The sequence below is a fragment of the Etheostoma cragini genome, chromosome 1 (assembly GCF_013103735.1).
Source record: "Etheostoma cragini isolate CJK2018 chromosome 1, CSU_Ecrag_1.0, whole genome shotgun sequence".
NCBI lineage: Eukaryota > Metazoa > Chordata > Actinopteri > Perciformes > Percidae > Etheostoma > Etheostoma cragini.
Genome location: NC_048407.1, coordinates 6,918,343 through 6,945,279, shown reverse-complemented (window position 1 = coordinate 6,945,279; position 26,937 = coordinate 6,918,343). Strand labels below are relative to the sequence as shown.

At 38.7% G+C, this 26,937-nt stretch overlaps 1 protein-coding gene across 1 annotated transcript; it reads right to left on the bottom strand.

The window, feature by feature from the left end:
- Positions 1-354: 354 nt before the first annotated feature.
- Positions 355-26,802, bottom strand: LOC117947985 (mucin-5AC-like). Its single transcript, XM_034877392.1, has 24 exons — positions 26,713-26,802; positions 25,258-25,299; positions 24,916-25,174; positions 24,005-24,119; positions 22,500-22,584; positions 20,534-20,640; positions 19,934-20,144; positions 19,725-19,850; positions 18,179-18,296; positions 16,408-16,546; positions 10,037-10,147; positions 9,633-9,702; positions 8,358-8,495; positions 8,042-8,206; positions 7,831-7,925; positions 7,615-7,741; positions 5,856-6,111; positions 3,849-3,901; positions 3,440-3,549; positions 3,194-3,345; positions 2,206-2,344; positions 1,155-1,265; positions 743-919; positions 355-417 (listed from the first exon to the last, which is right to left on the bottom strand). The coding sequence occupies exons 1-24, from the start codon at positions 26,786-26,788 to the stop codon at positions 355-357; spliced, it is 3,045 nt and encodes a 1,014-aa protein (XP_034733283.1). The 5' UTR covers positions 26,789-26,802.
- Positions 26,803-26,937: the final 135 nt, after the last annotated feature.

Below are 26,937 nucleotides of genomic sequence, written 5' to 3'. Positions count from 1 at the left end.
TCCTCAAATGTAGGTTTAGTATTTTCAAGTGATGTCTTTGCTTTCCAGTTCATAAAGTGCAAACTGTTGTTTGGAAAAAAAACTTTGTCCTGTCTTTCAAAGTGACACATTCACTGAAGAACTGCCGACTACAAAATAGTATTGCAATAGTATTGCAACAAAACATATGATTTATTGTAAGCCATGTTTCCATGAGAAATGTAACATAAGCTATATTAATCTATTTTCTCCATAAAAACATCACACAGCCACTATCATTGTCCAGACTTATAAACTTGTTGTGACCAATGTGTTAGCAGACAGCAAAAGAATGCTGTCATGTTTTAAATTACCAGACATATTTAAGTCCAATATTCACTCTCCTTTTTTCTCTGTTTGGTCGCCACCAGTTCCTGAGGAAAATATCCGGTATTTAGGCTGATGCAATGTTCACAAGTTCACACTAAGTTTTTCTGGGATTAATTGAGGCTAAAAAGCTCAGTAAAGTTGCTGAGTCTTTGTGATGTCAGCACTGTGAGTGAGTCATTTTTCATTACAAAGTTATTTACAGATTGATTTTACTTATGTTAGGCAAGATGTTCATCCAAAGTATTGATTACTGCAAGTTGCTTTGTGGAACGAAATGTCCTGACGTGTCTGAGAAAATTCTCATGGTGTATCATTACATGACATAAGGCGGACTGAAACTGCCTTAACCAACACAATTTGTGTTAAATACAAGGGTCAAGCAGACATTTTTTACCTGGAACTGTGGGCTGAGTTTAATGAAAAGACTGGTCTTCTGGTCCCACATGAGCACAAGTCCCGGTTTGATCATCACCACAAGGTAAATACCCATCTTGTGTACCTGAGCAGGGATCACCTGGCTGTTGCTCTTCACCACTTGGAAGTTCTCATCTTTAAGTTGGAATTCATTATCCTGTGGGCATCAACATCAAATAAACATATATTGTATTACTGTACCATTTACAGAAATTGAGGTGGAACAAGTAAACACTGTTAATATATAGTTAAATAGTTTTGATACATTAAAAAATCATTTTAATGCTGATTTACCAAGGAAAATATAAATTATAAAATAATAATAGGTCCCAGCCTTAGTGATTATCCTTTGAGCCACACGTAGTACTTGAGTGTGCGTGTGTTGTGTTTACCTCCAGGAAGATTTTGATGGTCTTGGAGCAGGTGGTTCCTGTGGTTCCACAGGGAACATTCTCTGTGATAATTCTGAAGCTTCCATTGCTCTGACCGGTGCCACAATAGTCCTGAGTGAGGCATAAACATGCAATTACTGGACAACCTAATCCCTAATCTTTTTCATAATGATAAACTCTATCACCAATTACTGGTCTGCTTTTTTCTTGCAATAGCCACACATGTATTCAGTAAATACCTCTCTAAATAGTAGTTTCTAGTTAGTGGCAGAGTCTGCCATTAATGCACTAGATTCATATTGCTTACCTAAGTCTCAGGGCCTCACAGGAGTCAAATGCAGCGTTTAATCAAGCATCAATTTATCTCACTGATAACCACCTTACTATCCGAGCTGGATAAAGTTTCTGCTAATTTCCTTCCGCTGCTTAGAATTTTGTGTTCCAATGGAAAAACATTAGGGTTTTTGAGAGGACAAGAGTCACTATGGACTAATGGAACAACAAAGAGCAGCTACAGTGATACGCAGACAACAGGCTGCACACCTCCAACTCCTCAACAAGATAATCAACTCTCATCAAATAATGGTTGTTCATGTTATGATAGAAGAATGCAGATTAGCAGATTATTGACAGATGTTTCATACAAAACAATGTGTTTGGCTGCACTATAAACAGATACACACATTTAGCACATGAATATGTGCAAAGGCAGTGCTACATCCTGTCTGTGTGTGCACGGGTTAAAACTGGAAAAGAATGAAAAGCACACCCTGCACGCTGTTATTGGCTGTGAATCAGACACAAATGTTGGACCCAAAAGTGGGACTCTTTGTTGATGCACATAAGCATCCCACACGCAAAACACTAAGCAAAGATCAAATCAAGGGCACGGTCTTTGCAGATACAGACACCACCACATGGTTCTAGTGGGTCATAAGTGATGACTGAGAGGGATTACTTTTGTACTAGTCTATACATTGTTTTTTGTGAAATACTGCATTTTTATATATTAATTGATTACAATTGTATTCAATGTGATCTGTCACTTTACCTGTAGGAGTGTGTATTCACACTCTCCGTTGAAGTCAAACCTCTTGTCATCAAATGTGACGTAGTGACCGTCACCATAAATCCCACAAACTGCATCACACACATTGGTGGTACATGTGAACTTCCGTCCATTACAGTAGCTGGGGAGACACACGTGAGACAAAACTTTTAATTGAAACGTGCAGAAAAACCATTGCATTTTTAAGGGGTTTATTTTTAATCAGCAAAAACATCTAAAATTATTTACTAAATCTAAATTTAGAATGCAAAAACCCTTGTGCAATTGGGGTAACATTTTTCACTTTTTTGTTTTACATATCATTATGAGTATTTATGATTGCTTATCACTATAAATATAATAACTACTGCTATTACTGTGTTTTATAATGACTTATAAGGTCAAGTATAATACTTCATAAGTTATGTTCACTAATTAAGGATCATAGTGTATTATAATTCTATAGTTACACATTCTATAGTAAATTACAATCTTTTAGAAATGAATGAATGATTAGCATCTTGTTTTTGAATTTCCATTTGTATTACTTGGTAAAGTCATAACAGACATTTGGTGAATGGTAAACATCAACTTAACATTTTCAGAATTTCTGCTTATAAACTCATAACCAAAACTATGATTGCAGAAATAGTTCATGTATTCCTTCTGTTACTATTAAAATGTTTCTGAACTTGAGACATATTAATTAATATGTGCTTGCTTATATTCTTTTTAACTTAATTATGTTTTTGTGTTGTTTTATTTCATTGTTTATGTTGGCATCAGTTTTCTTTCTTATCTTAATATGTATGGTTTTATAAACTGACAATCTTGCTACAAATATTACTTCATCAGTTTGTTAATTTAAAAAAAAAGTAAAATGCAATCTGAAATCTTTCTGTACGTAAGCAACCTCTGTGAGAGAAACATATACTGTGCGGATCTCAGTGCAGGTACACACTAAAATGTGTATGCAAGGCACTGTACAAACCAGGTGTTGCAGTCCACACTCAGTGTCTGCCCAAGTTGATAAACCTGTCCATTGTGCAGACACGGACAGTTGGTCTCGTTGATACAGCCTCCTGCTCCATCTGACACAAGGCCATCAGGGCACATGCAGCCAGATGTACAGCCTGTACTGATCTGTATCAAAACAAATTAGGAGGTTGTGAGCCTAACAGGGCTTGTGCATGTGTGTTTGACTTCTGTCAGTGTGTTTGTGTTATGCTGTACTTACACAAGCCATGTCCAGGGTGCTGCAGCTCTTCTGACACTCTGTCCCAGTGGCCCCAGGTTGACCAGTGGAGCAGTCGAAGTAAACCATGGGGGCAACACATGATGGTGAGGCTTGGAATGATAAAGAATATTATGATCATGTCAAATTCCAGATGCCATTTGCACAATTTAATGCACAATTCCCTGTATTTCAGCAGGAACCATTTTTTTCTTCCAGCTTTGAAGCTTCATGATGTGGAAGAGAATTTAAAATGCTTGAACACTCAACATTAATTAGGTTATTATTCACAAATTACAATTAATGGGTAATTTTGTTATTTGAAACCCCCCAAAGTTCACCTTTAAGACAAAAGCATTTAACTCGCTAGGTTATTGGAATTATAGGTATTTGTCCTTATGTGGAAACATACATAGTAGTAGATCTGCCCCTCCTGAGCAGCTGAGAGTCCCATGTCTGCAGACACTGTGAGAACAGGTATAAGAAGAAATGAGAAAATATAGTTAATGTCATCAGCTACAGTAGCATCCTGAATGTTATCTAAATCTTAATAACATACTGTGATTATGATGTCATGATCTTATGATTAGTATGTCAGATTCAGTAACAGTTTCTACCCACAAGCCATCTCTCTGATGAACAGCTGACTTCTTACCGTCAGTGTCAGGCTCAATTCTGGTCAATAACCCAGTAAAACTGTCTCTGCTGCACCTGTTCACTGGTTCCACTTACTATTCCACCTATTTAGTATTATTCATCATTCTCATTCTCATATCTCACTTATTATTTACTATTTATTCATCATTCTCATTCTCATATCTCACTTATTATTTATTATTTAGTACTTACTCATCATTCCCATTCTCACATCTCTCTTATATGTTATTCATTCATCGTTCTCATTTTCTATTTCAGAACTGTCCATAATGTTCATACTGTTCATATTGTAATATAATAACATAATACTATTTATCCCAGTATCCTTTACACTATCCTCCACATTTAAATAATTTTATTGATCTCTTCATTGCACTCATGCCTTTATATTGTTCTGTTTGGAGTATTTATGTATTGTGTGTATATTTTAGTGTGTATATTTTTTTTGTTTTGGTTGTTTTGTGTGTAAGCACAGTGTGAGCCACAATGCTCCAAAGAAAAATTCCTCGTGTCCTCATACCTGGCGAATAAAGCTGATTCTGATTCTGATTCTGATTGATTTATACTTGCTACACAGTCCTTTAGCTGGCCTTTGACTGTCCCCTTTCTATTATTATTATTATTATTATTATTATTATTATTATTATTATTGTTATTATTGTTTCTTCTTAGTGATACAATGCTAGTTCTATTGGTACATTCACTTCATGCTGGCAGAATGTGTAGAATGGAAAACAGATTTCCTGTTATCCCATCATGAGTGTTCACACATCCAGTGTTATGCTGTGTGCTGTTTTTAAATTTTCTGCTGGCTGTAAAACAAATTGCACCCCACCGGGATACTAACATTTATTTAACTTAAGTTGTAGTCACACCAAATACATTCAAATTCAAGCTAAATTTCCTCTTTTTTTAATTTTAATCATGTTACATATTTGCAATAACAACTGATACACACATAGCACCTTTACAGTTAACTAAATTGACTGCATTAGTGTTAAAATTGGATTATATATAGATGCAATTGAAAGCCATTGAGGCTTTGTTCTGGTTTGTTGACACTTCTGTGAACTTTTGTTCGATGGATTGCCTTTTTATTTTTTCTGAAGACTTTTATAACATTTAAAATAGACATTTGTATTCCAGTCAAAATGATATTTCTGGTCAACAGTTTAATGTGTCCCATACTTTGGTTTAAGACCAAATATGTCATGATCTAATGACATTCCAACCTCAACTGCACTTGACATCAGTGCAAATTAGCAAACATTAGTATGCTTACCCTCTAAACTAGGATCGTAATGGTGAAAATTATTCTACAAATCATAGCATGTTGTGTTGTCATCGTAACATTAGCATCTCAAAAACACTTACAGAGCTGCCTAGCGTTAACTTGTTTCTATTTCTATGGCTTTTCCAGAAATAAACCTCCCTATTGTCTACCAAGCACATTATGTTTACTTTCCTCCATTTTTCTGAGTGTATGAATTCAATGTGTATGTACAGGACATACAGGACATACATTAAAGGTATAGGTATACCTTTAATGTTTGTCCTGTCGGCTATAACCCAAAAATGGAACACAACAGCCTGTCCACATTCTTGATTAACAGCTCATTATAAAGTGATATAATAGTGTTTATAAGCTGACCGCTAAATGGCCAACTCCTGACATGATCACGCTGTGCAATAGCGTGTAGAGTAGTAGTAGTAGTAGTAGAAATAGAAATAGTAGTAGTAGTAGTAGTAGTTGTGTATGTACCATGTGAAGCCATCTTTGCTGACAACCTGTCCAGGAGGAATTATGTTGTCTTTATCGTAGCAGGGACAGCTGTCGCTGGACACGCACTGCCCCACCTCGTTCATGTAGGTTCCCTCGGCGCAGCCACAGCCGTCCACTGTGGTGAAGGTGGTCTGGCAGGAGTAGTCAGCCTGGCTGAGAGAACGGCAGGTACGACTGCAGCAGGTCATGTTGTAGTCATACACTGTCCCTGCTGGACACGATGTAATGAATTTGCCTAGTAGGAGAGATAAGATTAGTATGAGAATTAGTATGAGAGAATGAGAATCTGCTAGATGAATCCAATTTTAATGCAGGTTAATTGTCAGTTGTCGATTGCACTGGCCTTCTAAACAAAGCAAGAATGAAATCTCATTAAATATGCAGCTTGCCCTTGAAAGTGATCAGCTGTTTGTTAGGGGAGGAGCCAGACATATTAAACATTTTTAAAAAGCATCAATATCCCATATAGAACATGAGGACACTGGCATGAATATTGCCGCTTCATAAACTGCAAAATAAATATTTTTTATTGTTTTCTAGTAAATTAAAGGTCCATTATGTAATATATTTACTGTAATAAATCCCCAAATTACCCCAATGCATCATCAGATATTAGGAAAACATGCTAAGTGTAAATACTATCTTTTCTGAACACAATGCTAATGCCAGCATTTTCTCCATTTTGAAAATTTACGTGACGAAATGTCTGTTTGTGTTTTGGCCTGTGTGTTGTTATCAACTAGGCAGTCTGACATCCAGGCTGGGTTGCCAGATATACCTGTAAAAACGTAAACCTAGCGCACTACAGCTGTAACGTTATTACAGCCATGAAAGCAGCAAACAAACCGACCAGAGACGTAACAAACCCTGGGTAAATATTGGAGATGTATTTAGAGTATGCGTCATTTAGAGCCCAAAATGACGCTGAGTTGGCTAATTTCCTCCTAAACAGGTAAGAATTAGCTTCAGGTTAATTCATCCTAGCTACTTGGGACGGGCATTATATGTCATTTCATCATTCACGTACTCACAATGAATTATATAGCTGCAGTACCTGAGTTTACTTACTCGCAAAAACATTTGAGACACAGCCAGTAAAGTGATCCCGACTGGTCCTGGCCACCGCCGCCATGCTAACCCTGCCAACTGCTAACGTTACCAGAGGACCAGGCCACCGGGCCACGGCTGTTTACAACATGTAGTTCAGCAGCCGTAGCTGACAATGGTCAACACGTTATTCAGATTGAGTAAGATAACGGAACACGTTACAAATAACATTTTTGGGCATGTATTCTGTAACGGAATACGTTTTGAAAGTATCCTTCCCAACACTGAACTTCACACAGCATGTCCAAGGTTCCATCCACACCAAAGGTCACACATTGGACCTTGTGTGCTCCACCGGTTACTAAAGCCCTCCATATACAGAGCCTGGACCTTGCTGTCTCAGATCATCATGCTATCCTCTTTACTATCCCCACTTCTCTCCCTAGGCAACGTACTACTCGTACAATTACATTTCAAAACATCAAATCAATGATCACTTTAGCCCTAACAAATGTGTTATCCACCCACTTGACTACCAAAACAGCCCTGACCACAGTGGACGCCTACAATTTTTTTTTAATTAACGAATTAAGATCAATTTCTGATGACTTATTTTTACTCCTGACACCTAAAAAGAGGCTAAACCTGTCTGATGTTACTAAGAGACACTACAGATTTGTGTTTTACCCACCACAGATGGTTGCTCTCCAGCCGGTGAGCTGGATTCCTGCAGCTGCACAGGCATAGACATAGGAGGAGACTGCAGCACACATGCATTCCTCACTTATCTCACAGTTACAGCTGTCATACATGCAGTTCTGTAAGAAGACACAGTGGACATGGACACATTATTAAGGCGCAATAGTTTAGAATGTTTTTCAGTGCAGAATCTTGTATGCAGACTTACATCTCGATAAATGTTGGGGCTAATGACAGAGTGGCAAGGAGAAAACACATCCTTGGGATCCGCAAGTTTAGAGCACCAGTACTCGGCATAACTCTCTGAAATACAGAAAAATACAGAAATAAGCTACTTAACATTATAGGCTCTAAAAATGGCATGGTGAACTTTACCACACTGAAGGAAGTGGACTGCTTTGGAGGAAAGTCAGCTGTACCCTGGCTGATACTTTGGCGACAGGGGTGTCCAAAGTGCGTTGTAATGTCAGGGCAGCTAGCTCTAGTTTTCCATGTGTTGGCGAACGCTGCAGCAGTGCCCTCAACCAGCCCACTAATCACCCTGAAGTCATCACTCATTATGTCGTTGAAGTTTCCACACAAACCTGTTGAGTAAGGAGACACAATTTTCCACAAATACCAATGTTAACATGTGTATTACATAAAACACCCTTACTCTGAATATAACTAGTTGATAATAATTTGTAAATAATGGAGGGGCTTTTCAGACGCTGAAGAAAATATGTTGAGCCATACCAGAGGTGGTTCCTTTGAGTGAAGGTTGAGCTGAGATGAAGACCTGCATCATGGGGGACAGTTGGACCATCACTTGAATGCCCAGCTTTAGGCTTATGAGGATGTAGAAGGATGATGGACTGAAGGCACTAAGTTCCGCTGCAACAGTCAGAAGACATTAAAAAAAAAATCAATGCCTTGCTGCACAAGCTTAAATTCTCTGCATGTTGGATAGAACCCAATTTCATATGAATTATCTCATCTTTATTTGGTGTACAGGATTGGAGAACTTGATCAATAAACACCTTTAAACATGTACATCAACATTTTTATCCTGCACTTATAGGTTAGGGCTGGAGTTTGAGTCAAATAGGTTAGAAATGTAGTTTTAGATAGTGTTCAGTTTCGGCAGCTATACCTGTGCTAATATACAATGACTGTGGAAGCCTAGTGACGAGTTCATAGCAACCAGTTCACATGTTGGATTTGGTATTACCCAGTGTGCTTTGTTAAAGGGTCCTAATGTTTTATTGTTTTATTTCATGTAAATACTTGTTTACTAGAGGAGTAACTTAGTATTTGAAGTAATGCAGTAAAGCAGGGAGTGTGCATTTAGTTTCCATGCTTATTGTGTTTCCATAACAATGTTAGTGGTAAATCTACTGAAATGGCCACCATAACAGTGGAGAGTCATGTGTAAAATGAGAAGAGGTTAAGCCTAGTATGTTATGGTTGCTTCAAAACATTGGTTATTTGTTCTGTTAACGCCAAGCAAAAACCAGAAGAGAAGGCATAAGTAAAATGTTGGGGAGGGTCATAGAAAAAGGTATGTATGACTGGCAAAGGGAGAAGACCCCATTACTCCTCCGGTAGTACCATATGTAATAAACAAACAGTCCCTTAGCTGGGAGACTTTTTCTGAATGAGTGCCACTTGTGGAATACCTGCAGAACAGGGACATGTAAGTAGTTCTATTGGAGATAATGGTGAACTAGTGTGTGTTGTAGCAGTGTTTTGCCATTGAGCAAGCTAGTAAATTTTCAAGCTAGATGCTAGCTACAAGCTAGCATCTAGCGCTAGCATGTGCTACGGTTAGCCACCTCGTTTCAGCAGAGAACATTGAAACCTGTATCTCACTCAAAACAGCGTGGATAGTTTTTATGCGTGTGGAAGCACCAGAGACACCAAATAACAAACACCAGAAAAAGTGATACTTTTTCATAATATGAGCACTTAAAAAAAAGAAGCTTTTTCAGCACGCTGTGTGTCTTCTGTTATATAATTGAGGTAACTCACGTGTAAACAGTGGAAGCTGGGAAAGAATCTGGTTCACATAGACCTGCCCGGATGCCTGAATTTTAACAACCTGACAGTGTGTGGAAAGACACATTTGAGATCATATCAAACAGGAATCCAACAGTGTTTCCAAATAATTCTTAGATGTTGTATAATCCCTATGTGATGCACAATTTGGTGATGGTCGCACAACTTTGTTATTATCAGGTAAGCCATAACAACTCAAATAGCACACTCTACACAAATGGGAATCAATGCAAAATATAAAAGTAGCACACATGGATCATGTTCAACAGTGTGGTTTCTGACAGAATAGGGAATAGTAAAGCTGTGTGTGTGTGTATGTGTGTGTGTGGGTGTGTGGGTGGGTGGGGGGGGGAGAGATACAGGTGTCTGGAGCTTACCACAGAATTGCTGTATAAACCCAGAGTTACAGCTCTGAGGCAGGTCCTGCTGTCAGCCATACCGCACTTGACCAGATCCACCAGCACAGTGTATAAGGAGCCATTATCTTGCTGCAACACAAATTGGGAAAAAACTTGAACTTAAATGAGTCAAAGAAAGAAAATTAGTGACGGTGAAATACATCAGAGACAGCGTGTATAGGCAGACACGGCTATGGCCTAGAGCTGCCCTTTGGCAAGGCAGCAAAATGTGGGTATATAAAAGATGTAAACTGTTTTGTTTGACCCTCATTTTGTTGCCTCTTGTAATCCATTAGTGAGTAATGTGTGCCTGTCATTACAATCACGGGGCTTAAAGTATTCGGGCGCCGTGCCGGATCCCGGGTGGGAAAAGAAATAAATAAATATTTGGGAACTTGGATGCAATTAAATGTTTTCAAGTCAAATGATTTCGCCTACCAATCATATGAGAGGAACGCAGCTCTAACTAACGCAGGGCTTAAAGTACTCGAGGAGATTTCTGCGTATAACTATTTTAGACAAATAAATTAAACATGGGATTTTTTAAACGCGCTCGGTTTCACCACTCATCAAACTTCCACCTACCAATGAAACACGTTCTAACCAATCAGATGCAAAGTAGGGCGGGTCTTGGCCGAAAAGCGAGAATGAGGTGTGGTCTTCCAGAGACCATCTCCTAGGCAAATTTTATCAAAATTGGAGCATGTACATCTAGCTTTAGTTGAGGAAGGAGTTAAAAACAGATGGCGCTGGGCATGAATATAGGACAAGAGGAAAAGGTTGGAGACGGGTAGACGTTTAGCACTTGATGCCTCAAGTTGAGAGAGCCGGGTGCTTGCTTCTGCAGCGTATGTTCAAGGAAGATTCTCACTGTACGGCAGCAGCGGTAAGAAAGTGCTTGCTAGTCATAAGATGCTAGTTACAAAGCTTCGGTCCATGCACTTTGTCATTCGAGTTTGTTACCTGCAGCGATGGTTAACGCTGCAACTGGGTCTTCACTGACAACCTTGTTTGTGATGCAAACAATAGGTGTGTTCATAGCAGAACACAATTTGTCAATAAATGATGGCCACTGTGTGAAAGCTATCTGTGGGTCAAACTGCATTGAATTGTCTGTTTGGAATCAGCATGGTTATTTAAACATTACAGCCTTGCCACAGAGTTTAGGCATCTAGCTACGGTATATGAAAAGCTAAACAAAGCAAAGTTTTTAATAACTAATGTACATGAAGCAACTAATGTTAACATGGAAAAAATCATGAATCTACTAATTGGCTTTTTTGATGCTGACCTGTCCAAAGTAATAACACAACCTCTAGAAAGTTTTGTTTTCACAATGATTTCCACAATCCACAGTAGGATTATGATATTATTGCAACATGGGTGGAAGAAGTAAAATTTAATCCAAAACTTTTTACTTCTTAAAGATTATGACATATATTGTGTAAATTGAAACGTGTCACACATGGAAATCTAAAAACAACTGCCTCCAGCAACAGCGCATGACTGGATTCCTAGCAACACACTGAGATGCTTGCATATGGTCTTCTAAAGTGTGGGAGTATTTTACTCTTAATGCCAACGACAACATGGTAATCTGTAAACTTTGTGAAATGATCCCTGAGTCAGGATAACAGCAGCAAAACACCATAGGTTCTGCTCACCTTTTTTTCCCTCCCAAGTAGAGCTTAGATTCTCTGCCTGAGCCACGAGCCGGGTCGGGCTGATATGTCACCCCATTATCCTAGTATTTGTGTTTTTTTAATCATTACTTTATTAGCCTAATTGGGTGGGGAGAAAGCTATGCCTCTCCAGCTTCTCCCGTAGCACTGGGTATATGTCCTGCACTGACTTGAGTGTGAGGTAAACTGTTTTTTTTTGGTGAATGCGCAACCAGGCTAGATTGTCTCAAATATCTCAGGAGTCCTTTATAACGTAAGTTATTACTGCCCACGTATTACATTTTCGGGTTTAAATTGGGCTCAAGCTCATAATTCCAGTGAATGTGTCAGGTTGGGATCAGAAACACCGTGCACAGGCTCGGATAGGGTTGGGCTTGATTTTTTTGAGCAAGATCTAAGCTTGACTTCCAAGCATTTGCGATTATCGACATAGTGACACAGAATTTGTTCCCATTAGTAGCCCAACGGTATGTTTTTACCCCGGTTTGCCCCCGCTATGACTTAACATTAAGCATCATGAAACACTGTCAGTCGGCAGTGTTATTTTTTTGGTTTACCATCATCATGAGTGACCCAATCAATTACACACTCAATTTAGACACTCTGAAACTTGCCTCATGTTGGATTTATTGATTTCCTACATCAGATTTTTTATGTTGCTAAAATTGCACTTTTTTAATGTAAGATTAAAAGGAGAATAGCTTGGATGTAAAACAAGAGCTTATTCATCATTTTACCTACTACTGTTAAAAAATACAGCAAATACAGGCTGTTTACTTTAAGTTTTTATTTTTTGTATTCCTCCTGAAAGTGACTTGATTTAGTAGTTGGATTGATAGCCTACATCTGGCTTCAGATTGCACTACAAATTCATTTTACTTGAACAGTGCAGTGTTAAAAAAGTTTAATAAATACAGATTTGAACCTTATTGAAATTTGTTTTGTGTAAATTAATAGTGAAATGTGTTAATAGGAAAATAATCCCTAATAAAACAATTATTTGTTTGATTAATCAAAAAAATTAATAGTTAGATTTAATGTAAATGGACTGTTCTTATATAGCGCTTTTCTAGTCTTAACTACTACTCAAAGCACTTTTACATAGTACATTCACCACCATTTCATTCTAATCCCAACCGGTCGCCAGACACCGCCTCCCAAGAGCCTGGGTCTGACCGAGGTTTCTGCCTAAAAGGAAGTTTTTCCTCGCCACTGTCGCACTGTTGCTTGCTCTGGAGGAAACTACTGGAACTGTTGGGTCCTTGTGGATTCTGGAGTGTGGTCTAGACCTGCTCTATCTGTAAAGTGTCTTGAGATAACTCTTGTTGTGATTTGATACTATAAATAAAATTGAATTGAATTGAATTCACCATTCATACACTGTGGTCAAGGCTGCTGTACAAGGTGCCACCTCATCAGATAAACACACACACATTCACACGATGTGCATGTGTGTGTGCAACTTGGGGTTCAAGTGAGAGTGAAAGGTACGTAAGCCTACCTAACAGATAAATCATGATGGATGTGCATCATTGATTCTAAAGGTTTCCGTTACAGCCAGTCCAGATTACAAAGCAACCCCAGAGTTTTCCAACCAAAATGGGGGACAGCAGTGTTTTCATAATGTCTCCGTTTTAGGTGCTCGGATACTCCAGAGTAGTACGGATGTGAGGCATAAACATAGCACAGATTTTTAAACCAAAATATATTGGTGTAAACGTAGCCTATGACAGTGATTCTCTGTGCAGACCAATCCATGCTTCTGGTATTCAATGGAATGACTCTGTTGTGTACATGTGTAACGGTACAGATAGTTAAGATAGCCGAGATGCCCCTATCATTTGTGACAGGTGTATCACCCTTTCAGGAGTAAAGATTTAAGGTCAAGATAGCCCATCCAGTGTAAGGGGTGAAAACAGAATAAAGTGTGCAGTACTGGGGGCAAAAAGGAAGGTACATCGAAGTTGACTGGAGAACCCCATTCTCGCTGAATTTTCTTTAGGAAAAAATAACCAAACTATTGTGTGAAGGACGGACAACAAGTCAAAGCTTTAAGTGAGGGCAGAGTCTGTTCGCGCAGACAAGGACACATTTCCTCAGCTGAACGAAGGTCAGTTAGCAATAGCAACGAAGTCTTAGTTAGCGCCATCCATGTTGCCTTGATAGTAAAAGATTAGAGTAGGGAAAGGAGCGTTGTCTAATCCTACTCAGCTGCCAGTCAAGCTCTAAAGGACAGTTTTCGCGACTGATACGAGTTGGAGAGCAACCTTGCCTTAACACCAGCACCTGCAACTTAGAGAATATTATCCTGTGAGTGAATATTAAAGTTAGGTTTAGGACTGGTTTTAGGCCTTTGGTTGCCCTAATAGAGTAGTAATGTATGTTAATTTTAGTTTCTAGCATGCATGTAAATTAGCTGGCACCACCATTTGGTCTAATCATAACTTTGCTTCTAGATTTGTGTGCATGGTGACTCACGATGAGGCCTGGGGGGTCCACCCCTTGAACATTTTGAGCATTAAATACTTAATTTCCTGCATTCTGGTGAATGTTTATGCATCAATTTTTTTTAACCTTTTCTGAATCAATTTAAGCCTGAAATACCTTTATGTAAAGGGAAACATAGATTACAATGCAAATATAGAAACATAATGGCATATTGCAGGAAGGCTCTCAGGCATTCTGTATTGCTTTCATCTATTAATTCTCCTGTAGGTTGACTCTTCTAATTATATCTGAGTCAGCACACATGTAGTCTAGCATAATTTACTCTTCCAACTTGTGTTGGGTACGTAACCTCCTTTAATGTGCATATGACAATTATTCATATATTTTTTTTATTCCAATCCAGGGGTTTATTTAATGTATAAATAAACCCCTGGATTGGAATAGTTCAAATGTGTTTGACCAAGATTTCAGCTCATGTTCAAAACTTTGTGCACATTCAAAATATATTTCATCTGTGTTCTGAGATTTGAAGGAGTTAAGAAAAAAAAATAAAGTGATAAAACAATAGGCTATTACAAGAATAATGTCACAATATTTCAGAAAATAATCCACCTGCACCATAGTCTGCTGTGCATTACGTGATTGCTCTGCTGATACGGTAGCTCTCAGACCTCCTGACAGACTCAGAGCCCTGTTGGAGATGCTTCTCTCTGAATGAGACAGTTTAGGGAAGTGGCTGTACGCTGCTCTACAACGGAGGTGGAAACGCAAAACTACGGCAGAAATAGGGACACATCTGCCGACCATGCCCACAGCAAAGCACGTCCATTCTCCATCTTGAAGCTGCACAGACCATGGAAGGCGCGCTGCAGCAGCTGCATGGACTGTGCTGCTGCTCATCTATTTTTGCAGCTAGAATGGCCACTAAGCGACCCACAGGTTTGTTTCAGAGCTCCATGTGTTTGAGTCTGACCCATAGTCACTTTTAGGAAATGATCAACAATAATCATCAATTCAATCTAATAATCAGGTTGACATGTAAACGCCTGACTGAGGGGGCGCCCTAGGATGTTTAAAAAAGCATGTTTTATTTTGCTTGTCATTCTAACTCTATTATTAATGGGAAGTAGACCTAAGGGGGACACGGTGCCCCCAACACATTTGACGCTCTAGGCAATGCAGGCCCTGGTTAGGATTACCTGCCTTCCAGAGGCCATCTCAGCAATTCACCCTGGTTTAACCTGCTGCACATCGTTCTGAATATTCTGTCGTCACAGATTTTTGTTCCTTATTTTACAACAGAGATTGAGGTATGGTTTGTGTTTCCCTATTTTGACCATGGACTGGAAGCATCAGCAGCTAAAGCTGTACAATAACAGACTTCAGCTGTCAGTATAGACTTTGGGAGCAATTTTCAGCGGACTCAAAGTTGCACCTTTGGAGGGACAGTGAGTGTAAACAAATGTGATTCTGGTTGAGTGTATTGATTGCTAAACATTTAAGGATAATTTGCATGCTCTGTTAAACTGTCAATAATATACTGAAAGTGGGAGTCGGTTGGACGTTACCTGAATGTAACACCCTTTGCTTTATTTTTTTTCATTGACTGCAAGCCTGTGTTTAATTTTCTATGTGGAATATCTGTTTAAAAACAATTAAGGATTGTCTGCTGTGAGAAACCTTTTTTTGAAAAGCATACGTTGTTCTGTCACATTGAACCTTATTTTATTTGATGTAATTCCTGCAATAGTAGAGTTGAAACTGGTCAAATTTAACTGGACTAGGTTTGATTTACAACATTTTAAAGGGTCAATCAATAAATTACTTGTTTAGATATTTACTCAGAAGTAGGGGCGTCCCACTAGCTAGGTATAGCATACAGGGGGGAAGATAGTGCAGACCCGAAGTTCGGTTTAGGAGCACATAACACTGGTGGTCATTGTGTTAGAAATAGGAGTCCTGAAGCCCAGCCTACCATACCTCCATTGCCCCAAGTTGAGTTGGGAGATCAGGCAGATCTTGCTACATAGACTACATACTTGCAGAATTAGGTACTGGGGCCAACTGTGCTTGGACGTACGGACCTAGATCTTGTACTCTCCCTGTTGTCCAGAGCAGAACTACACTAAGAACTACCTCTACAGAGTGGGGTATTATCAGCTACACATGATTGTGGTGATAGCAGGGTTACAAACTGTATAATGATATGTGCTGTATTACCTTAGCCAGCACATAAGAGCAGTCCCCATGGAAGGTGTAGACTTTTCCATCAAAGGTGCTGATGTGGGCTCCTCCCTTCACAGAGCAGGTTGCTGGACAGTTCTCTTCCGTACATGTCCACTGGCCACTCTCACAAACACTGTGAGCACACACACACACATGCAGGAATAAAAAATTACAAAATCAGAAGCAACAGCAATATCAGTATAATAATTAATCAGGTGAACATTGCTTGATTACAGAGACAGACTTCACTACAGCAGCAAATCTATCTGTGATCGATTGTGACATACCATAACAGTGCATTAACCCTCCTGAGAAAAAATCCCAAACATTTCCTGGGTATGATACAATGCTTTGAATCAATTTTTTTGTCTCAGCTCTTTGCATCACCTCAGAACAGGTGTATGCAGGAGGAAGGAAGATTAAACAGGCAGATAAGACTGAATGTAACAAGAGAAAACACAGAATCTGTATCACTATCCATCATGCATAGTCAATGACGCATACTCAATGGACAATCTGTCACATGTTTGAAGCATGTGTCATGCAAACATGATCATAATAGCATTATTGACATTGTCATGTTGTTACCCTTCTCTCAATTGTAACAACACATATAAAATGAATATTCTAATGCTGTAAATTCAAAGTCAATGCATTTAACTGGATTTTATTTGTTATTTTAGTTTTTTAGGGCTTTTATGACCTTTAATTGATAGGACAGCTTGAAAAAAAGAAAGAGGAGAGAGTGGTAGAGACATGCAACAAGGTGCCATAGGTCGGAATCAAAAACAGACCACTGTCAAGGATTCAGCCTATGTGGGGCACATGTGAGGTCACCCCTTAACTGCAATTTATTAAGTAGAAAAAATAAATATATATAACTATTCTCAGAGGGCCGGAGACCAGACTGAACATGATGTAATAAAGCCAACAATGTGGCAGATACATGCTCATACCAAGGAACAGGGAGAGAAAGTCAGGATTTGGATGCTACAACAAAATGAAGGACATTATGTTGGTCTACTTATCTTGTGTAAGTAATTAAAATTGTGACTTAATGATTTAAACAAACAAGATTCACTTGCAATGCAATTGTAAAAATGGTTGTAGTCACGTTTTTTAAACGCATTAGCACTTGTAGTCATCACATTGTCGTCTCTATTCTTTCTTATAATGTTAGCCTGACACACACAAGAAAGAAATCCTAATTTTGTAGATGATGAGTTTTTTTCAATCATCGTTAAAGATGAATTACGTAAAAAGATGTGAACACAGTTTGTATTCATTTTCATAACATTTTATCAAATAAATAACTAGGCTACATTTACATTGCTTGTTTCGGTTTTTAAGCAGACTTTTGAGCCACACACAAACATTGTCCTGCATATCTCATCAACAACGCACGTGTATACTATATTGGTAGTTGCCTAAGTAATGTTAGTAGCTTAATCTCAGTGAACGTGACGTTGTGACCCAATCAAGCGACCAAACATTGGCTTGAGTGTTGGTGTTGCCCAAGGTCTCCGTTTGCGGTCTTTAAAACTGCAAAACAATCCCACAGATTCCAAACAAAAGCGTGGTCAGAATTGTTATATTTCTCCGGATTAGAAGTTTGGAAACGCCAGAGCAGTGTGAACGTGAGGTGTAAACATAGCAAATGATATTCGTTTTTAAACGAAAATGTAGACATGTAAATGTAGCCTCAAGTGAACAACTAAACTCATGTTCCGTTGTTTTTATTTGTACACCCACGATTTCATCTTACCATGATCCACAAGTGTAGGAGTAGGACTCTCCTGACTTGTAGACATTGTTGTTGTGCAGACATGGACACTGATCCACTGTGATACAGCCATTGTTACTAATGTCATCAAAGACCGTTCCTGAAAGGGAGAGGATAGACAATAACCATTACTGTCAGGTTTTATGTCTGTGAATGATGCATGATTGAAACAGCATATGAAAAATCCCTAATTTCTAACTTATTTTGACACTTGCTTTCCACACCTACTGTACCTCCCTTCCTGTACCCAACTTCCTTTCCTCCACTGTCTTCACTACTCATTGGCTTTTGCTTTCACCCTATATACCTGATTGAGTTCACATGGTCATTCCCAGAGGTGGGTAGTAACGAGTTACATTTACTCCGTTACATTTACTTGAGTAAGTTTTGAAAAAATTGTACTTCTAGGAGTAGTTTTGAATCACTATACTTTTATTTTTACTTGAGTAGATTAGTGAAAAATAAACTGTACTCTTACTCCGCTACATTAGGCTACAATGAGCTCGTTACTCGTTACTACGCTTCATTGTTTTTACCCCAGCGTACGTCTCATTTTAATGTTTTATTTTGACAGAGAGAGAGAGACTTCCGCTGAAGGCTCTGCCACGTGACTGTGCTTCACCAATCACACGTCGTTGTGCAGTCACGTGACCACACTTGTTTTAGCAGCGGGACAGGTTAGCCCATAGACATATAAAGAGGTTAGCTTTACAGTCGTAGCAAAGCAAAGACCCAGAATCAAAAGTCGCCAAGGCAACGCAGACCAGGAGGACCCCCCCCCTCCTCGGCGGCTCGGCCTCATAGTGAAAGCATGGTTACCTTAGGAAAAGTGCGAAACAGCAGCTCCGTCATGCGGCGTCTTCTGTGTCGTCCAAACAAACGGACATGTGAGCGTTCAAAAACTCAACATCTAAGCTGAGGAGACGTAGCGCTAGTTTTAGTTTTTGCTCTGGAGAGGTGGATGTTTGTCTTTTAGGTTACATACAGTATGTTTTACACATGTAGTATCCATCCAAATTTGATGTGACAAGTCTCTCAAGTAAGCTAATTTGTAATTAATAAATTAATTTTAATTAATTTTATTGATTGGATGAACTATAATTTGCCTAAATATGATTATTTTGTATTTCTGTCTGATTGATGCTTGTGTTAAGAAATAAATCAGACGTTACTCAACAGTTACTCACTACTTGAGTAGTTTTTTCCTCAAGTACTTTTTTACTCTTACTCAAGTAATTATTTGGATGACTACTTTTACTTTTACTTAAGTCAAATTATTCTGAAGTAACAGTACTTTTACTTGAGTACAATTGTTGGCTACTCTACCCACCTCTGGTCATTCCTTATTTAAAGACTGCCCTTGGTGTCCTCCTACATTCTCCAACCCATGTGTGTTTGTCTGTTTTGTTCTGTTATCCATTCTGACCGATGCCCCATGACAATGGCAGTCAACCTCTAAACCTGAACCCTCCTTCACAATTTGGTTGCATATAGCGTTTACACTGTAGTGTGAAAAGTGTGCAGATACCAGCAGGGCAGCGGCAGCCATCACTGTAGTGACTGTGACATGTCTGGCTGGCCTGAGGGGTGGAGCAGCTGTCAGTACATGAACTGCTATACTCCAAGAACTCCATGTTGTATGGACATTTCACATCTGTAGGGAAAAACACTTTATTGTTGCTGTACCTGTGTCAATCAAAGACAAAATGCAAAACATGAGGCAAAAAGCACCCTTACAGCAAAATGTTGCATTCCTCCATTGTTGGGGCTGGCCACCTGCATGGATACACTCTCTGGAGTACTCTGAGATGGTTTTGCAGAGGGCAGAGTCAGTGTTTTCTTTAGAGTTGCACATATCAGCCATACAGACTTCACTGAAGGACTCAACATCCAGAAGGTTTTGGCAACTACTAAATGAAGCACCGGAGAAGATCTGGTCACAGAATGGCTGAAAAACAAACCAAATAAGTCAATTTTTCATAAATTCCTTTTTGGGGTCTTAATTTTTAGATGCTTGGATGTCGATGCAGAGACAATGAGGTGTAGACCCGTTTGAGCTTCAGGTTGGTGTGTGAGTAAGTTTGAGGAGCAGAGCATAGTGTGCTAGAGATATGTGCCAATTTGGATAGTGTTTCTCATACTTTCAAATTATTAGGAGGCTTTTCCTCACACTATAGCCTTCACACTCAGTGGTGAAATGCAATGTTGTGGGTAGCATGACCTACAGTTCTTTTCAATGCTATCAAACTACCGCAACCTTGATACAGATAAGATAGTATAGGTCCCTCATTCTTCACATGTGACTTAATGAGATATTTAATGAAAGTAAATAATTACTTTATCGCCACAGCTTAGGACTGGGTTGAGGACAGGCTCCTCACAAGTCTCTGTTGGCCCGTCCACCTTCCAGGTATCAGCATAGTCGGTAAGAGACAGCATAAGTCCTACAGCCAATCACACAACAATGGACATTCTGATTATTCAGCCCAGTATCTTTTAGTTTGTAGGAAAATATGCTGTTCAACTGTTTAAAAGCTAGGTACCAACCTCTCCTTTCCTTACCGGTGGATAAAAGCCTTAAACTGAGATTGCACTGATTTTAGTTTCTAAAGAAACTGAGTTATTTGTCTGTTTTAATTGGAATATGAGGTTCTTTGTTTTGGAAAATAGACTGGACATGGCTTGAAAAATCATTGTGACATTTTTCAATGTCTTACACTTTACTTGCAGCAAATATCGCTCATAAATCCTCATAATTTTACTATTGTATCATACAATAGCTAATTCCATATGTACAGTGCTTTCATTCGATTCTTCTTTCAAACACGGTTGTCACTTTGGCATGGAGGTAAGAAGCATAATTAATGCTGAACTTATATTACATCATGTCCACCACGGATAATAATATATAACCCTTGTACGTCGTCATGCATTATTAAAACAATTATGACAAATTTAATAAAGCCTTATAAATGCATTTTTATGTCTTACAAGGTTACAATAGACACCATAGAGTGTGGTACAAATCTTTTTTAATGTTTGTGTTTTATTTTTCACTGCCAATACTTTTTCAGTGCCAACACAACTTCACTGCCAGTAATTCCGTTTTTTAACGGAGAATTCTGCTCAATTTCAACATGTAGCTGTTTTATTTTTAATTTGTAGTGCTGTCAATAGCGAGACCAATGAAACCAATTGGTGCTGTCTACCGTTAGTTATCCCCCTGCTAGAGTTAGCACCCAAAAGGCTTAAACAGGGCAAGTTTTAAACGTGTTTTTAGCCTCTAGACATTCCTAATGTTTGAACACAGTGAATCTGACTGCAGTAGATGTGGAAGAAATGCATGAAAGTTGTGACAATCAACTAGTGTGGACTTTACCGGAAAACAGGAAATCAACAGAGGGCTGAATTAAAACAACCTTATACCTTTCTGTCACATCTACTGCAGTAAAATTCACTGTGTTCACTTGGAATGAATAACTGCACATGACTAGTTACTGGTAATTCAATTTAGAGAATGTTTAGAGGCTAAAAACACGTTTAAAACTTGCCCTGTTTAAGTCTGTTGGGTGCTAACTCTAGCAGGAGGATATCTCAGTGTAGACAGCCCCGATTGTTTTCATTTGTCGTGCTACTTACAGCACTACAATTTTTTTTAAAGCAGAGCTACATGTTGAAATAGACCATTATTCTCAAAAATAATTTTTTTAAGGACATTTTTTTTTCTGATGCCAAAATGTACTCTCCCTTCATACAGTTGTAGTATTGAGCTGTTGTACATTTACTAATGAGGGCATTTTAACAATGTCATTTTTTTCTAATAAATCTTTCTAGTTCCTCCCACTTGTGGAAGTTTCCACCAGCAGAACTGACTCATTCATTTTGAATCCTCTATTCTTTAGGCAAAAGCAGAAGGAAACGGACATCGGCGAAGAAGTGCATCTGGTGGAATTTCTTGCGCCACTGGACATATCCCGGAAGTGGAACAATGTGGCTATAGACTAGCGCTGGAGTATGGTTGGCTACACCGGCTATCCATTCTGGGTTAGGGCAATGTAAATCTGTTGGTCCAGACTCATTGCTAACTGTCTGCTGACTATATGTATCCCAATATAAATAATAAACATAAGGGACGTTTTTACTTGATATCAAAGTTAGATACTGTTGATCTGTGTAAAAAACTCCTTAATATATCAACTGTGAATCATGAAATGTCCAAAGAGACACAGGATCTTTTAAAGCCTCTGCATGTCTAATATGAAAGTATCGATTCACGCATTGAGTACACTGACAAGGATCTTACCGTCTTTCATGAAATCATTAGAAACACCGTCAAAGTTTCCACAAAGTCCACATGTCTGGTTCCGGAATTTGTTATCTATTTCAACCTGTGAACAAATCCCAAACATACAGTAGTTTTGGCAAAATTACAAGTTAGTAATTTATCATTTATGATTCAAAGGATTTTATGACTTAAAATGTGACATATGTCATTCTTTCTATATGATCCACTTGGCAATGAGTAGGTGACACTCCTGCTCTGACATGGGTAAACTCTTTTGCAGTGTTTGATTTGGGTAGTTATTGTAGGAGAGGAAAGCTTTTCTTTTGAAGCTGGTGCATGACTGTCAGCAAATTACACACGTTTACTTAAAGCAGTTACATTTCTTTTGTGGTTTTCAGGCTTGGCCCATTCACATTGTTTGCTTATCTCTCCAGGACATATTTTGCAAAGTCCCAAAGTGACTCACTACTGCTATTCAGTCATATTTGATCAATAAGCAGGGGCTTCTTCCTGTTTCCTCAGTCACGGAGGTTACTTTTCTGCCTGTTTGTCTGCTTCAAATCAGATATCGCTGAGATTTAATTGCAAGCCTTTGGCCATGGGCAAACTGATTTTGGTGTTCATATTTTCACCTAAACTGTTTCATTATGTGCATAAACATGTCAGGATATGCACAACACAAGACATTTAGTGCCCATAGTCATGGCGCTCAGTTTTCAATCATGGTTCAAGTTTGCCTTGCACCATCTCTAAATTATGCTGGGGACTTCCTTTGACACACTAAGCTCTGGGGAGCTTATTCCCCGGAGTCCTTATGATTTTTTTGGGCCAAAGGTTTTCCTTGGTTGGGGGTGGCACCTAAATCATGGTTGCAGCTGTTGCCGTGGCCCTGGTCCGCATCCTGCTATGCCTGCTACGCTCCACAGTGCCCTGCTCTGCATTAAGTACTACAACTACTATGTGTATTTATTGATACATTTTCTTTATTTGTGACTATAAATACCCCAACTGGCACTGTCAATTACCACCTACCAAGAGCCTGGGTTAGAGGTTTCTCCCTAAAAGGAAGTTTTCCTTGCCACTGTTGCACTAAAGGCTTGCTCCTGGGGGAATTACTAGAATTGTTTGGTGTTTGTAAATTATATTGTGGTCTAGACATATTCTTTCTGTACAGTGTCTGGCTATAACTCTTGTTATGAATTGATATTATAAATAAAATTGAATTGAACTTGAGTGTTCAATTAAATTACACCAGGCCCTGAGGAGTTGATACCTCCACTCTAAATAGATCAGCTCCAACTCTATATTTAAAGAGCAGTCAGCTATCAGTAGCAATAATGTTTGCCTTTTGTCAAACTAAAAAGAGTGGACTGGTCAAAACTAATACAGTTATCAAATTGCTGGTTTGCAAACAACTGTGATGGTGGTCAATAGTTTGATGAGTTGATGGGACTAAACTTCACTGGCTGTTTTCATTATACTTATCAAATCAAGTTTAAGTTATGTGAGGGTGTGCTACATACATCCAGGGAGTCGTCAAGGTTCCAGATAACTCTAATTCCCATCTTAGCTTCGACAGAGATACTAGATGTGGTCCCCTTGATAGTCACCCCAAGTGTGACAAATGGCAAAGACACCCTGCAGTAAACACAGAGAGTTTCAGAAAATAAAACAGAAGCTGACACAGGAAGTCTTTTTCTATCATTCAATTGATTCATCAAAGCTTTGTTTTGGAACTTTCATGTAAACAACTTAAGCGATAATCACTACAGTACCAAAAATAAAAATAAAAACCCAAACCAACCAATAACACAAAATCTACACTAAAAGTAAAGTTGTTCATTGGAATGGAAAACATTAATTGATGCCTATATTTGTGAGACAAATGGAACTGGTAGATGCATCCATAAGCTGTTCATATTGTTGATTTAAGAATCTGAAACACTATGGAAAGCCTTTACACAGGGCTTGCAATAATAAGGAGATCACAATTTCCCAGCGAATGGAATTTGTGGATAGAGATATGAGATAGAAATATGTCATGATTATTTATTCAGGGAGGGCCAATTGAGAGCAAGCTCTCATTTCCAATGACACCCTGACATGCCATAGAAAATTACAATACATTTAAAATTACTAAACATCCCCATGACAGCACCCTCCGTTTACTGAGACCAAGAGATGTGATTGAAAGCTCCAGAAAAAGCTAAGCTTTGGTGGTATGTTTTTCTGTCAAATTAATGTTTTTGTAAGGTAAAGAAAGAATTTTCAAAACGTATATTTCAATACTGAGCTGAATGTAAATATCTGATTAGAGCAAAATTGCCAACACTTAAAACAGTCTCAGGCTGTTACATGCTGGTACATGTAATATATGAGTTATAATGTCTCAGGGATAGGCCTAAATGTATATGACTGTCTGGACTGAACTTACGTCTGGCCATTCACAATCACTGAGCTGTTGGAGAACTCCACCACAGAGCTATCCAGCTTCATGATGATGTTGCTTATGGTGGGGATGTCGTTGACTGTCTTGCGCCGCATCTGGATGTTAAAATCTTCGTAGCTGTTCTTACACTGGGAGGCCACGATATGGTTACAGGTGGAGGGCAGGTGGAAGAAATTTCCATCAAAGGTCTTCCAGTGATAGTGTCCCCAAGTCGTGCATACTTGGCCGATGTGGTCTGTATTAGCTACATCAACATTAACATATTAAAACATATTTTTAACTGACAGACGTTATTCAAAAATCATTTTTGTGCATTTGCTCAGTTACCTGAACCCAGGCTCAGTGTCTGTAGAGATGGAATGATGGTTACTGTTTTGAAGAGAAGAAACAATCATTTATTTATGCTTACACTGTGTGACCAAGGCCACCCCATTATCCTAAACTATGATTGGTGGGAACTTAGTTGGAACCAACTGTTTGACATTATTTTAACACCTATGTCGGCATGATTGTTAATAAAGAATGGAAGTTTTATATTACATTTGTATGGTTCCACTTTGTTGTGTTGTGATTGTGAGGAGTGCCCATTAGTCCAACAGACTATTATTCAAAAATCCCAATACCAAAACCCCAATAGAAAAATGCCACTGGGCCATTATTTATGGTTAGGCATTTCAGTTGTCCTCTTTTTCCTTTAAAATCTTAGCGATTTATAAAATACATTTCTTCAAAACAATTATGTTGGGGTGGCAGTAGTCAAGTCTGTAAGGAGTTGGGTAGGGAAACGGAGGATCACTGGTTCAATTCCCCATAAGGACCCATATACAGAAGTTGGTCTGGTAGCTGGAGAGGTACCACTTCACTGCCAAGGTGCCCTTGAGCAAGGCTACGAACTCCCATCTTGTTATGGGTGTGTGTCTATGTGAGTCTCACTCTGGCATCTCTCCTTAGGTCCTGAGCAGGTGTGTGTATTTCAGACCTGAGTCTAAGGTGTTTTACTAACAACAGAGTAAAAATGTTTTAATTTCCTTTGCAGGATTAATAGTGTTAAATGGTAAAGTGTGTGTATTGTAGGAGCAATAGGACTTTGGAACAGTTAGCTTTGTTGTTTTTTTAAATAACAGGCTGTTGGAACAATATGTTTTGTTTTTGGGGCCTCTGGAATATTGGACTGTTGGACAAATGTTCAGTGCCCTCAATCTCAACACAACAAAATGCCCATACATATGTAATATAAAACTTCCAGACCTCCTCCCATGTCACCTTTCTTTCAGTTGCTCTGAGCATCTAATAATGATGAGGATGGGCGTGGGATTAGTTAAATGCCTCAGTGAGTGTGCATCAGAATTCGAGGACCACCATCCAAGGTATTTGGTATTTGATGAGTTGGGAATGAGAACAGGTTGGCCAAAGTCAATTCAATAATATGGATTATTGTAGATATTCAACCTCAGTTCAGAAAATTGGAATCTTCTGAGATATTGTGAATAAGTTTAAATAATACTTATACTTAAAACTACATATTGTAATGTAACTGATGATTGGCAAATTAAAGATAAGAAGTCAGAGAATGTGAATTATACAAAACAATGTCTTTCTTATGATATTTTACAAAAAATACAAAGAAAAACTACAAGTTATTAAAACAAAATATTGAGTATACACCAAAATGAACTTCTGATGACTACATCCAGTACATCCTCTAATGACCTGTTCCAATCATCTTCTACTGTATCCAATAAATGCAAAGCTGTGAGAATTTTTCAGGTCATCATCACTTACTAGTCTGAGTGAGTGTGTTGGTCAGCAGCACCAGGTTGATGAGCCATAATGTGGATTGGATTCCTCTGGTTCCCATGTTTGGTCCGGAGGACTGACCCACTGTGAGAGCACTCACCTGGAAGAATCCCTTTATAACCAGTGAAGGTGGAGCTAAGAGAGAGGTAAGGGTAAGGCATTTACATATTAAATGAATACCTGGATATAAGGTTACTATTTGAACATGTA

What these genes read in the sequence shown, in the direction of transcription:
- LOC117947985 (XM_034877392.1), bottom strand. Translation starts at nt 26,788, where the DNA reads ATGGGAACCAGAGGAATCCAATCCACATTATGGCTCATCAACCTGGTG. An exon ending in GTTTATACAGCAATTCTGTG is followed by an intron (nt 9,703 to 10,036) that starts GTAAGCTCCAGA and finishes ACACACTGTCAG; the next exon opens with GTTGTTAAAATTCAGGCATC. An exon ending in CCATCAAAATCTTCCTGGAG is followed by an intron (nt 920 to 1,154) that starts GTAAACACAACA and finishes TGATGCCCACAG; the next exon opens with GATAATGAATTCCAACTTAA.